This window comes from Acomys minous (genome assembly GCF_964271855.1).
Source record: "Acomys minous genome assembly, chromosome: 5".
In the NCBI taxonomy this organism is placed as follows: domain Eukaryota; kingdom Metazoa; phylum Chordata; class Mammalia; order Rodentia; family Muridae; genus Acomys; species Acomys minous.
The window spans coordinates 15,639,732-15,652,968 of record NC_140494.1 but is presented as its reverse complement, the minus strand read 5'-3'; the positions used below and the strand labels follow the sequence as shown (position 1 = coordinate 15,652,968).

Here is a 13,237-nt window from a genome sequence, read left to right as displayed (position 1 = left end):
AATATCAGAATAAAGAAACAGCCAGCATTGACTCTGGGAAGTTTCTCCAGCCAGTTGTAGCATGTTGCTGATGGCCTGTTGACAGGAGTTCCTATGGGAGTCAAAGCTTAGCGGGATGGAGGTTAGAGAGTTCCAGGATCCTGAGGAATTCTTTGGAAAACATCCTGTTATAAGGGGTTTCTGGTGTGGGAAGGCCAGTCCTCTTCTTTAACTGCCTTTGAAAGTAGTTGGGAAATGCCTTGAGCACATTTTAAAATGGTTTTTAAAGCATAAAATAGCATAATGAAAACCTGACCTGAGAGAATACGCGAAGGAGCCAGCATTTTCCTATCGCCTGGTGTGATTAAACGAACACTAAATGAACTGTGAGTGCTACTTGGCTGTGAGCACCGAGACGCTAATGTTCTCCTAGGAGCCCTCTGTTCACACTTGCAAAGCCCCGGGTTTCCACACTGCGTTCTCTTAAGCAGGATGGCAACACTCCAGCACAGGATGTGTTTATTTTGAAATAAATGATTTTCTTCCTAATAATTTTAGTTTTATGGATTTAAAAAAGAGATTGGATTTTTTAGTTTTGTTTTGTTTTAATATAGGGCTTTTTACTTCTGTTCAGGGGGAAAATACATTTTTTTAAGTCTTTGAAAAATTTCATGCGTGTATAGAATGTACCTTGATCTTGTCCATCCCTACTCTGTCCCTAATCCCCTCCGGGTCCCTCATCATACCTGCCCCACAGCTTCATGCACCTCTCTTGTGGTTATTTCTTTATTTAACCCATGGAGTCAATGCGGGCCATGGAGCGGGTCATCTGCTAGGGCACTGGGAACCCACCAGTGTCGACACTGGGGAGGAAAAGCTACTTTCATCCCAGCGGCCATCAACGGCCTTTCGTTTGGCCAGCCCTTCTCTTATTCCCTGGAGTCATGGTACTAAGATAAAATGTAATTTTTTCTGTGGACAGCTTATACCACTGCTATTTAATCTTATCACGCGACTGTTACTTCATTCTATTGTATCCGTTTCTGAAAGACACTTCGTTTCCAAGTGCAAAGGTTTTCATGTGTCCCAGAATATTGAGACACAAAGTTGGGGGGTGAGGGTGTGTCTCAGTGGTAGAGTACCCTGGGTCCTATCCTCAGGACCCAAGTCCAAGCAACCAGACAGAAGACAGGAAGCAAACAGCTGACTCATGTCAAACGTTTTATGCATAATTTACCCAAAGTGCTTGAAAGGCATCTTTGCAGTGGCACTGGCTTGACTTGACATCAGCTTGCACTGCAGATGAACCCTTTCGCAAACTCCACTCAGAAATCACTCCTCACTTCCTTCCATGTGGCATTCTGTGTCATTCAGTCAACTGTCTGGATTTATAAAATATCTGCTGTTGGCATTGCTCCATTAGGAAAAAAAGAAGTGAAATTCAGCATAATAAATATTAAGACAATTGGATACTAGTGAGAAAAACTACTATTATTTTGTATTTTATAAATATAAAACAAACTACTTCTCTAATCTGAAAAAGGAGAAAAATTTCAGATATGAATGACATCATATAAAATCAGATACTTCTCATAGTTTAAATGGAGTTGAATTGTTAATAATTGGACCAATGAGATGGTAAAGGCAATTGCCACAAATGCCTTAGGCCCTGACTTCAGTCCCCAGAACCTGAGTAAAGGTGGAAGGAAAACTAGTTCTATAAAATTGTCCTCTCATCTCCACATGAGCTCTGTGGATGTGTGCTCCCCAACACACACACACACACACACACACACACACACACACAGAGAGAGAGAGAGAGAGAGAGAGAGAGAGAGAGAGAGAGAGAGAGAGAGAACATGTATACATGTATACACAATAATAAATAAATTAGTTAGTGATTGCTTGCTTTGCACTTTGTTATTTTGTGCACGTATGTGGTGTTTGTATGGTGTATGTATCACTATATGTGTGCACATATGCATGTGAGTGTGCGCACACAGATGTATGGAGGCCGCAGGCTGATATCAGCTATCTTCCTTAATCAGGCTCCATCTTAGTTTTGAGATATGGTCTCTCACTGACCCCAATCTCACCACTTAGGCTTATGCCCTAGAACAATGTTCCTACACTTCCTAATGCTGAGACCCTGTAATGTAGTTCCTTACATTGTGGAGACCATGAACCTAAAACTGTTTTTGTTGCTACTTCATAACTGTAATTTTACTACCATTATGAATCATAAAGTAAATATCTAATATGCAGGACATCTGATATCTGACCCCTGTGAAAGAATCATCCGACCCCCTGAAGGGGTCACGATCCCCATGTTGAGTCCTCCGCCTCTGCACCTCTCCCTCACCTCCACCCCAGCACTGGAATGGCTGCAGTTGGCCTAGGGGATTCACTTGGAGGCTGGCCATCCAAATCTAAATCCTTGTGTTTCTGCAACAAGCCTGGCCCAAGTGAGCATCTCCCCAACCTGGCTCGTGTTTTAAAATCACACTTTACATTTATTTCATTTTTCTCATCACACATAACCACAAACAGGCTTCCACTACAAGCTCATTGTTTACTGGTTCATGGAGGGCAACTAGTGTGAGGATCATGTTGTGGCCAGCCTTCCCACCTGGCTGCCCACCTGCCTGCCCACCTGCCTTCCCACCTGGCTGCCCACCTGCCTGCCCACCTGCCTGCCCATCTGGCTGCCCACCTGGTTGCCCACCTGCCTGCCCACCTGCCTGCCAATACTCTCATTTAGATCTACACAATGAGAGCTTGCAGTTGATTTCATGTAGCTTTTGTTTGGCTTTGTTTTATTTTTCCAATAAAAAAAATCTACAGACTAAAAGGCTTTACTGAATTTGAACATAAATCAGACTTTGAAATTATATTTCAAACTAAGTCATATTTCATGGCTTGGTCTGACACAATTCATAATTATGTATCAACCTGAAAGTGGACCTGGTTCTTTGGTATCAAATTCATGATACTTATGGTTGTGAGCCTAGCCTTTAACCAGCCCAGGTTACCGAGAAGAGACTTGATACCCTATGAGCATATACAGGGGGAGGTAATCCCCCTCAGGAACAGTCATAGGGGAGGGGAATAAGGGGAAAATGGGAGGGAGGGAAGAAGGGGAGGATACAAGGCATGGGATAACCATTGAGATGTAACAAGAATAAGTTAATTTAAAAAATTAAAAAAAAACAAATTCATGATACATCTGTGGATACAGATAATAAACATTTTCTGTATTTAGAATGAATATACTCAGCCATGACTGTACAATTTTGGAATTTTCATTTTAGTTTTGAACAGAATTATGAAAAAAAAACAGCCTCTTTGAAAAGACCTTTCAGCTAAAGCCATCTTTAACCTGCTGAGTCCAGGTCAGAACGCTACCATCAATCATTCGGCAGGCTATAGCAGTTATATTAAATTTGAATGGAAAAACTTAAAGTCATCCAACTGTTAATGATATTGAAGTAACAGAAAGGGAGAACTATGAAAGAAATATAGATGTACTCTGGCATCATTTATAAACTAAGAGTAAATCTTTCAGCTGACAGCATTTATCAGATTCTCTCTCATGAACGATAGCACGCCTTGTCACAGCGGTAACTCACCCCTTTGGGAAAGTACACTGCTTCATGTTGTATGAAGCAATTACTGCATCTAAATCCGATTTAATTTTATATGTTGATAATTTCATCACACACGGGAATTCATTTTGCCAAACCTTTGTCTCAACTGAGGAATCGTGAGTAAGTCATAGGCCAGTGGATCATGGTAACACACGCCAAGTGCTTATGGAAACACTGGGCATGCGTGGAAAAAACAATCCAGTTTGGGAGGCCAGGACTGCCAGAAAATTTCAAGATTTACTTACCTACCCACCTTCCTTAAATAATTCTAATTGGAGGAGAAGTGGGATTGAGTTGGTGACTTCTCTGGGGAAGTGGCATAAATAAACACTTATAATAGCACAGACATCTCAGGAAACTTCTGGCCAAACAGTGCGTGGCGAATTACTTACCCTGAAGGGACATTGACTGGGGTCACAGAGATAGATGAATCCCAGATGTGACACATTTTTGTTACGTTTGGCACAGGAAGCTGACATCTAATTAGAGCATGATTGGGGAGTATTTGCTTCTCTTGAATTCCCTAGAAATATTCAAATCATACTAGAATTGTATTAGTAAAATCTCTTAAGGCTGACACTAAGTCATCTATTCTCCTACACCTGTACTTTCTTAGTGATGTGCCCTGTCATGACTGGTACACTATTTCAGGAGTGGGGGTAAGAATATTCGGTAACACCGGGCAGAGACAAGTGGCTATTTCTCATGCAGTCTGGTGGCCACAGACCAGGGCGAGTTCAAGTTATGGGACAATTACCACAAACATTTCTTAGGTAGCGGTTGATGCATGCTGAAGGCAAATTGGCAAAGCGTCTTCCAATCAGTTGTCACCGTCTTTTAGTCCACACCCCTGGGCACACCTAGCTTGAGTGAGATGCTTTAACTTTCTTTCTCCCTGCCCCACCCCTCTGTGTCCCCTCCACCTCTATCGTTCAGTCACCTCACTCTGTGCAAGGTACCAAGTTCTGTCTCCTCCCAGCAGAGTGCCTGATGGGTGTTAGCGGCTCCACGCCTAAGATGAAACCCACACACCTTCCCATAACTTCAAAGGTCTGTTCCTCACTCACCAACCAAACCAGCTGACCTCCTCACCTTGCTGGGATCTCTCCAGCCACACTGAAAATCTTCCAGTGCCTCAACTAGAGCTGTGGTTTTGCTGTTCTCCAGGCTTTTCTGTAGCATTCCCACCACCGTGTTGCCCAGTTTTTTTGTCCATCACACAATGAGGATATTCATACGTATTTATTGCTTAAAGACAGTAGGATATTAATTAATCACTTGACTAAATGTCTAGCAATTGTTTTCAAGTATTTGCTTTCCCATGCAATGCCACCTGTGTCAATTGTACTAGTATTGTGTGAAGCTGGTAGAAGTGTGTGTGTGTGTGTGTGTGTGTGTGTGTGTACATGTGTGCACATTGTATGTATATATAATGTTGAGTACAGAGAGAAACCATGTGTTTATTTTACCTGGAAGGAGGGGAAGGGAGGGGCCTACTTGAATTCAGAACTTTACTAACCCATAAATTACTGACGACTGTTTCCCCACAGCTTTTCTTTAAGAGTCTGTGCATCTATAGCAGGCCAGAGCATTTCAAATACGATAGGTGAGCATATTTTCATTTTTATGCTATCCTGTGTAAAGCAAAAATGACGTGCTTCTCTGCACAGACAACAGAAAGCTAAAGAGCCCTTTATCTAAAACTCATGTTTCTATTCTACATTAAAAAAAAAACCCAACTTTCTAAATACTATTACTTTAATTATGGGTGTTAGCTGTCAAAAAACATAATGGTTGGGAAAAGTGGTCATGCTGTATTTAGTTCTATTGTTACAAAATATGGGCTGGGGAGTCAGCTTGGCTGGGCAGCTCTTGAAATGCAAGCCCAGGACCTGCATTCTGATCTTCAGGCCCATATAGAAGCCAAATGTTACAGATGCCTCTGTGATCTCTGTGAGAATAGAGATAGGCCCTCCCTGGATCTCACTGGCCACTCACCCCAGCCAAACTGGTGAGCTCCAGGCCAAGGGAGAGACCCTGCCTCAAAACATATTGGGGGGGGAGGGTCAGTAAGACACTTGGTGTCAACATCTGGTTCTCACTTGCACACATACAGACACACACACAATGGGCACACAGTACACTACACATGCATGCAAAGCCACAAAACAATTAGATATTGGGGTGTTTTTTTTTAATACATAAGCTTATGTGTTGTTTGATCCAACTATAAAAAGAAAAAGGTTTCCTGAATAAGCATCTTGAAATGTGTCCCTTCCCCTGACAGCACTATGTCTGCCCAATGCTTTTCCTCCTGTGACTTTGTTTACCTTCTGTCTGTCCTTTAGCCCTGAGGGCGGAGGTGCAGTTAGATTTCCTGAAGCAAAAAGGTGCCATCAAGCGGACACTCTTCCTCCACAACCATCAGCCCCATCTCATCTTCCCCTTTGTGGTGGAGCGGCAGAAATCCCTCCACTGCCAGGATTTTATGGTTTACCTTCGCGTAAGTTTGCTAGGGACCACCTTTGGGGCTTCTCACCTTCAAAGGCAAATTTCCAGTGTTTCTAACTAGTTACCCATCATGCTTTGCCACAGACATCCCTGTCTGTTTATTCTCATTTTCCTGGGAGGAGACTCTAGTGTAAGGTGGAGCATTTTCTTCCTGACCTCAGCTTCGACCAACCCAATGATTTGTTGCTCTTAATTTCTAAGGCTTCTTTTTTGTTTTGGACAAAATCTCGCTAACAGCACTTAAGTCGGGTGGTTTTCGTTTTTAACTGCTTCCCCTTCCTCATACATAAAAGTCCAGCATGATTTATTTGATTTGACTTCCTTTTATCCTATATACCTCCTGTTAGATTTTTATCAAGACGCATTCACAGATGGCTAGGAAAAGCATTTAGACAAGCAAACTTTCATTAAAAGCCAATTTGTAACTGTGCTTATAAAGGTGATGTGGCTTCACAAATCCTCATGAAATTTAAAATTCAAAAATATCTGGAACCCTACTATCCACCACCATGCTGCCAGTAGTGAGGATCAAAAGTCCTCACTAGAGGACGACTACACTTGAGAATGAGAAACCAGGCACATCACACACACACCGTTCCCACCCCCAACTAATATGGCCTTGACTGGCACAAATCAAGGACAGGACACTTAGCGCTTCCTACTCTCTTCTCACCATTGGGCGGAGGCGGGGGGGGGGGGGGAACTTCTGTTTCTTTACCCAAGGAATCTTCAAATATGCTGAAGGTATTTTGAAGTTCATAAACAACATAAAAAAAATAACAAAGGGAAAAGAGAAGCTACATGCTTTCTTCCTCTGAGCCTAAGAGGACCACCTGGCAACTTCATGATGTTCTCTGGCATGTATGATATATAACTGCGATGTTTTACTTGGTAACCGATTCTGTGTCAGCCATTGCAGGTCTGAGGGGCCTCTGGAGCAGTGGTTCTCAACCTTCCTGGTGCTGCGACCCTTTGATACAGTTCCTCATGTTGTGGTGACCTCCAACCATACAATTATTTTCACTGCTACTTAACTATAATTTTGCTACTGCTTTGAATCATAACGTAAATGTTGGATGTGCAGGGTATCTGATATGTGACCCCTGAGAAAGGGTCGCTGCACCCCCTGAAGGTGTTTCCACCTCACAGGCTGAGAACTGGTGCTCTAGAGTGTCACGGGGAGGCCATGGCTCCAGGGGATTTCATCCCTGGACATAACTTAATTATGCCAGCCACTGCAGATCAGCTACATTAGCACCCAGTCCCGCCTGCCGCAGCGAATGCTGTCATTCACCACCCCAGACTGAGAGTCCGGCGTTGCCTGTTCGGCACAGACTAACATCTTGCCTTTATTTTGTCGACCTGAGTAGGTGATTATTTTTCCTAGGACGAAACTGAATTCCGAGATAAATTATCTCCAATCAACATTAGCCTGAACTACAGTTTGGATGATTCCACCTTTAAAGACGGCCTGGAGGTGAAACCAATTTTGAACTACTACAGGGACAATGCAGTCACTGAGCAGGTGAGTCCACGATGCAAATGTCTGAAGGCATTTTCTCTACCATTCTCTGGAGAGACTTGTTCCCGTGACCGGAAGATGAAAGCTTAGCCCCTCTTGTTTCCATCTGTGCACAGAGGCAAACAGCATTAAGGATGTGTTCCTTATGCACCTAAGAATTGATTTGTTCAAATGTACCAGTAATGGAAGCAATGCAGTCCTCACAGCGGTGCCAGCTAGCACCATCTGCAGAAATTGCAGAACCAACTGGGAATGGCCATAAAATAAGCCTCTATCAACAAGTCACGTTATGTCACAGCACGTGGCGTTGGGTACACCCCTGCTTCCACTTAGTTGATAGAATCCTTTAGGCTCTTCAAGAGGAAGGGTGTGACCTGAGCTTTCTCAGATTCCTTCTGATGCTTCCCTTGCTCAACACAGGCTCGCATCCTGGTGGACTGTGGAGAAGACAATCTCTGCATCCCTGACTTGAAGCTGTTGGCTAGACCGTAAGTTTGAATAAATAAATGTGTGCATCACACCAGGTGGTCCGTGGGTGTTTACGTTAAGCTTCTTTTGAGAAAGTATATTCTTGCAAGAAATCGGGCCGAGAGGGTGGTGGTGAGTGAAATTCTTGAGTGTGGCTACACTTCAGATTTGCCTCTGATCTGGTCAGTCTTCTGTCACTGGTGTCAAGTGACACACCCTGAGATCTTGCCCCGAGCCATTTCATCTTTCAGCAAGAGTTGGAGGCCGAAAGTGTTTTTGTTGAAAGTAAACCCCATGCGTGGTGTGTGGCTCAAGTTATATTTACTTACCTCAGGCAAGTGAGAAAGGGTTCAGTCCACACCTTAACCAAACTTGTTTTTTCAGCACCCCATGACTCAAAGACCTCCTTAAAACTGTCAAAACAAAATTAATTTTAATTTACTGGGGGGGTGGGGGAGGACTTAAAAGACACACCGGGGGGTCAAGCAGAAGGTGTCAGAAAGTCAAATGAGAATCAAAGGGCTCCACAGTTGCCAGTCATGGCGAGCCCTGACTCTGGAGCTGGTAATTGCACTGTTGTGTTGTGGAAAGAAATAGGAGTATGGGGTGAGACATCCCTGGGTGGAAAAGCAGGACCGTACCCTTCTCACCCAGGAACTCCTGAACCGTTTGCCATCTGCCTGCTAATCTCTCAGGGGGACTTGCCCCCAACGTTCATAATTTACTAAGCGTCAAAAGCAATAGCTTTGAGGAGGGGTCAAAAGTGGAAGAGGCATTTCTAAATATTGGTTTCATTTGGAGTTCAAAGCGAACGAAATTTCCTTAAAATACTTCAAAACCCTCTATCGGCCATTGGAGATCTTGTTTCGCCTGCCTGCTTTTCCCTCTTAGCATCCTCGCTGCTGAGACTGTCTAAACGAGTTCTCTTTCTCTCTCTTTCCCTGCAGCTCACTCTCTCCCTCATGTGTGCTCTCAGTGACATGAAGGAGCCGGAGGCTCTTCATTCTGACTCTGAAGTCAAATGTTAAGTTGGCAGGAATTGAGCTAGCCAACCACTCAGTGTGCTGGTAGCTTCAAACTGGTCCCAGTGGGAAGACACAACACTGGCATCCACAAATGATATGTATTGGTTTTACTTTTTAGAACAAATTGTTCACAGTTGCTTGCACACCGTCGAACATTCTCCCACCTTCCCCATTCAAAAATTGTTCTCTTAAATCTCCCCTACATCTATCTGCTTTCTCAGCCCTAGCCCTGCCTTTACCATTTTCCGTTTCTCTTTTCTGCTAAATCAGTATTTCTCTTGGTCTGTTTGTTTGTTTGTTTTGAGATAGACTCTTGAGATACATATATATATATATTTCAGTTGTGCAGGATGGTCTCAGACTTCCAGTTCTCCTACCCTAGTGCTTAGATCACATGCACACATTATTTAAATTTCTTAAATAGAATATTCATGAAGCCTGTTGCTATGTAGCGTTGCACAATCATTCTTTTTTTTTTCAAACCGAATTTTTAGAGACAAACATCAGATAATTATTGGCGATGAAAATCACCTTATGCTCATAATAAATGCGAGGAATGAAGGAGAAGGAGCCTATGAAGCTGAACTCCTCGTTATGATCCCGGAAGAAGCGGACTATGTTGGGATTGAGCGCAACAACAAGGTAAGGCTCGAATCCAAGGATGTGTTCAGGCTGACCAACAAGGCTGAGTCTTTCTTTCCAAAAGATATCACAATGGTGCCTTCCTCTGTCACCTCACAATAACAATGAGCCAGGGAGGAGATGGGCTAGGAAGTAAGAACATCTCCCTCTGACAGACTGCAATGATAAGTTGGCCCAAGACCGGGAGCTGAAGCAAGGCAGAGATAAAACCAGCCTAGGAGGCAGACAACCTATTTCTCAGCTAACCTCCCTCTCCTCGCTGCCTTTGCAAGCCATGTTTTGAGATCCTTTCAGTTCCAAGCAGATCACAGGAGGCCTGGTTTTTATTACTTGTGATGGAAGAAGAGCCAAGCAGACCTGCTGAGCACTGATAACGGCCTGGACAGGAACTGCAAAGGAAACAAGCCCATTTATCTTTCTTCTTAGTCCGCATTTTTGGGACTGTGAGCAGAGAAGGCCGTGTTTCTTCCTGGTGTGCCAGTCTTCATGTCACTGTTTATTGCAAAGGTACCATTGCTATTTATGGCCTTCCTGATCATTGCCAGAACTTGTTTCTTCCCATTCAGTGTGTCCTGGGAACCTGTAGTATTCTTAATATTTTTTTCTAGGAAAATTTAAAAAATAAAATATTCTAAATAGGTCAGTGGGGCACATGTGTAATCCTAGCAGCCGGGAGGCTGGGGCAAATGGTTCCATGTGTTGAAGATCTGCCTGAGCCTCATATCAAAACTAACTAAAAAGACCAAAACAAATAAGCAAGCAAAGAAAATTATCATTATAAATGCTTGGTAGATTGACAGTTTCTCCATTTCAGAAATATCTGGGACATTCAATTAAGGGCAGGACTAAGTCTTACAGTCTTCTGCAGGCATAGGACTAGCACAGGCACTCCATAAATCCTTGCTGAGGGGTTTATTTAGCTATAATTTATTATGTGTCTGCCACTTTCTCAAGACCACATTTTCTAATGGGCTTTCACCATCTAGTGACTGAACTATGTTATGGAAAGTGATCAGTCTGATGTGACACTGTCATTGTGAGAGCCTTTAAAAACTTGTAGAAAGAGCCTGGTGTGGAGGCTTATCCCTGCAGTCCTAGCACTTGGGAGGGAGCAACAGGATGAGCACAAGCTCAAGGCTAGCCTAGATATATAGAGAGAGACCTTGTTGAAAGAAAGAAGGAAGGACAGAGAGAGAGGAGGGGAGAGAGAGAGGGAGAGAGGGAAAGGTGAAGGAGAAAGAAAGGGAGACAGGAGGGGGAGAGGAAGAGAAGAAATGAATGAAAAAAGGAAAGGAAAAAGAAAAAAGCAGGGGTCAAAATTTTCTATTTACATTTTTAGCCTTATGCATTCTTGTTTTCTCAATTAAAAATTTAAATAATTGATCCAAACAGCAATTGAGTATCTTTGAAACTTAAAACCATTAGGCATTTCTATTGAAGAAAGGGATTAAAAAATACTGACACTTATCAAGTTGGGTACTTGTCGATTACACATCAGTAGGGATTTAAAACAGTGATGCAGAAGTTTTCAAGCCCATCCTTGTTGGCAGGGAGGACAACCAGAGGAAAAATCTCCTTGCTCTTTTGTAGTTACCATGACATTTTCTCTCCTCCACTGCAAGTATTAGCATCAGCTGGGATTCTAACTTCTCCAAGGAATAATAAAAAAAAAATCTTCCCATTTTTCTCTTTCCTTTAGTTATGGTACTTTACACTTGTTCGTCTTTTAAAGTTATTTCAGCGTATAATAAACAGAGGTTAAGTACAGCAGTCACCCAACATCTCCATGGTGGGTTGTCAATCAAAAATGCCATCTTGTAATAAAACCTCTGCAAGCAAGAGGAACAAAAGAGAAGAAAGGCCGAAGGGCTCCGCGGCTAAGCACACTAACTGTTCTTACAGATGACTGGGGTTCGCACGCCCACAACCCCACTAAGCAGCTCACAGCCACTGGTAACTCCAGCTCCAGGTGATCTGACAGCCTCTTCTGGCTTCCACACACATGTGCGCAAGCATGCATGCATGTGTATGCACATGCTTACATACACAGACAGCTAAAAAATAAGTCCATTAAAAAAGGGAAAGAAGGAAAATATCACCTACAAATGTTCACATGCAAATGATATATAAACAACTATGAATATATAACTTAAATGTGTAGTTTAGAAAAACATTCCTGGGCTCCCCTCATATTTTTGTGTTCGTCCCCCACGCATCACCCTGACTTTGTTTTGTTTAAAGCATCTCTTTTAGAATGTTCTTTTTACCAGAACATCCAGTTTCCTGTTTACTCTGGTGAATAGAAAACACCAGAGAGGCGTATCGCTCTCTCTTTGGCTGTAAATATTGTATAGGGCAGGGCACCTCAGCTGAGCAGGAAAGCACCCTTTTAAACCTCTGTCACCTCCCTCCGGCAGGGGCTTTAGTCATCTTTACATCTGACAGGATGAAACTGAATCGGTTTCTCCATTTGTTTTTGAAGTAGTTTGAGGTTTCTGGACTTCTAAATATACACTCAGAATAGAAATTTTCTCATATAATAGGTTTGTCTCATGAGGAAATATCACAGGTATTATCTGATAATAAGTTTTGGTGCTATCTCTTAGGAAAACTACCATCTTCTAGGTAACTGGATTTGAAATGCCTATCTAGCCTGTTTAAAAACACTGTTATTGTAGTTTACATATATAATCAAACCTACCACTTTAACCAGTGTGTGTGTGTGTGTGTGTGTGTGTGTGTGTGTGTGTGTGTATGTGTGTGTGTGTGCATGTGTGTGTGAGTTATGCATGTGTGCATATGTGTGCACATGCATTCCCCCTAATACAGGTGTGTGGTATATGTACCATGTGCATTATATGCTGGTGTGGGGTGGGTGTCAGAGGTCAATATCAAGTTGCTTTCTTCAGCCACTTCTTTACCCCCTAATTTCTGTAGGCAATTTCTGTCATTAAACCTGCATCTAGCTATTGGCTAGACTAACTGGCCTCTCAGATCCACCTGTCTTCACCTCCCAGTGCTGGGATTGCAAACACATGCTGCCATGCCTTCCTTTTATGTGGATGCTGGGAACCCAAACTCAGGTCATCTTGTTTGTGCAGCAAGCACTGTGATGCACCAAGCCATCTCCGGGGCCCAGTTTAGCCATGTTTAAGTGTGAAAATACCATCAGCAGCAGCAGCAGCAGCAGCACACACAGATGGTTTTATAACCATCACTACCATCGAATTCCAGAACTTGTCATTGTGCCCAGATGAACTTTTGCATCCCTGCAAACCTTAATTCTGTATTTCTTCTCCCCTCCCTGGACACTCTCCTGCTGTGTGTCCGTGGCTTTGGCTGTTGTAGTTAACTCCTTTACATCCTCACTTAAACCTCCCCCCAAAACCTTACTTTTGCCATGTCCACAACTCCACCTCACTCTCCTCCATCCACATGGCTTC

At 43.0% G+C, this 13,237-nt stretch overlaps 1 protein-coding gene across 1 annotated transcript in view; it reads left to right on the top strand.

Annotated features, from left to right (window-relative positions):
- ITGA8 (integrin subunit alpha 8) overlaps positions 1-13,237 on the top strand; it is a 175,697-nt gene that overhangs the window by 92,175 nt on the left and 70,285 nt on the right. Inside the window, 5 exon segments of the mRNA XM_084781250.1 lie at positions 5,177-5,232; positions 5,975-6,129; positions 7,525-7,662; positions 8,080-8,147; positions 9,647-9,794. Coding sequence (XP_084637376.1) covers positions 5,177-5,232; positions 5,975-6,129; positions 7,525-7,662; positions 8,080-8,147; positions 9,647-9,794 — 565 coding nt within the window.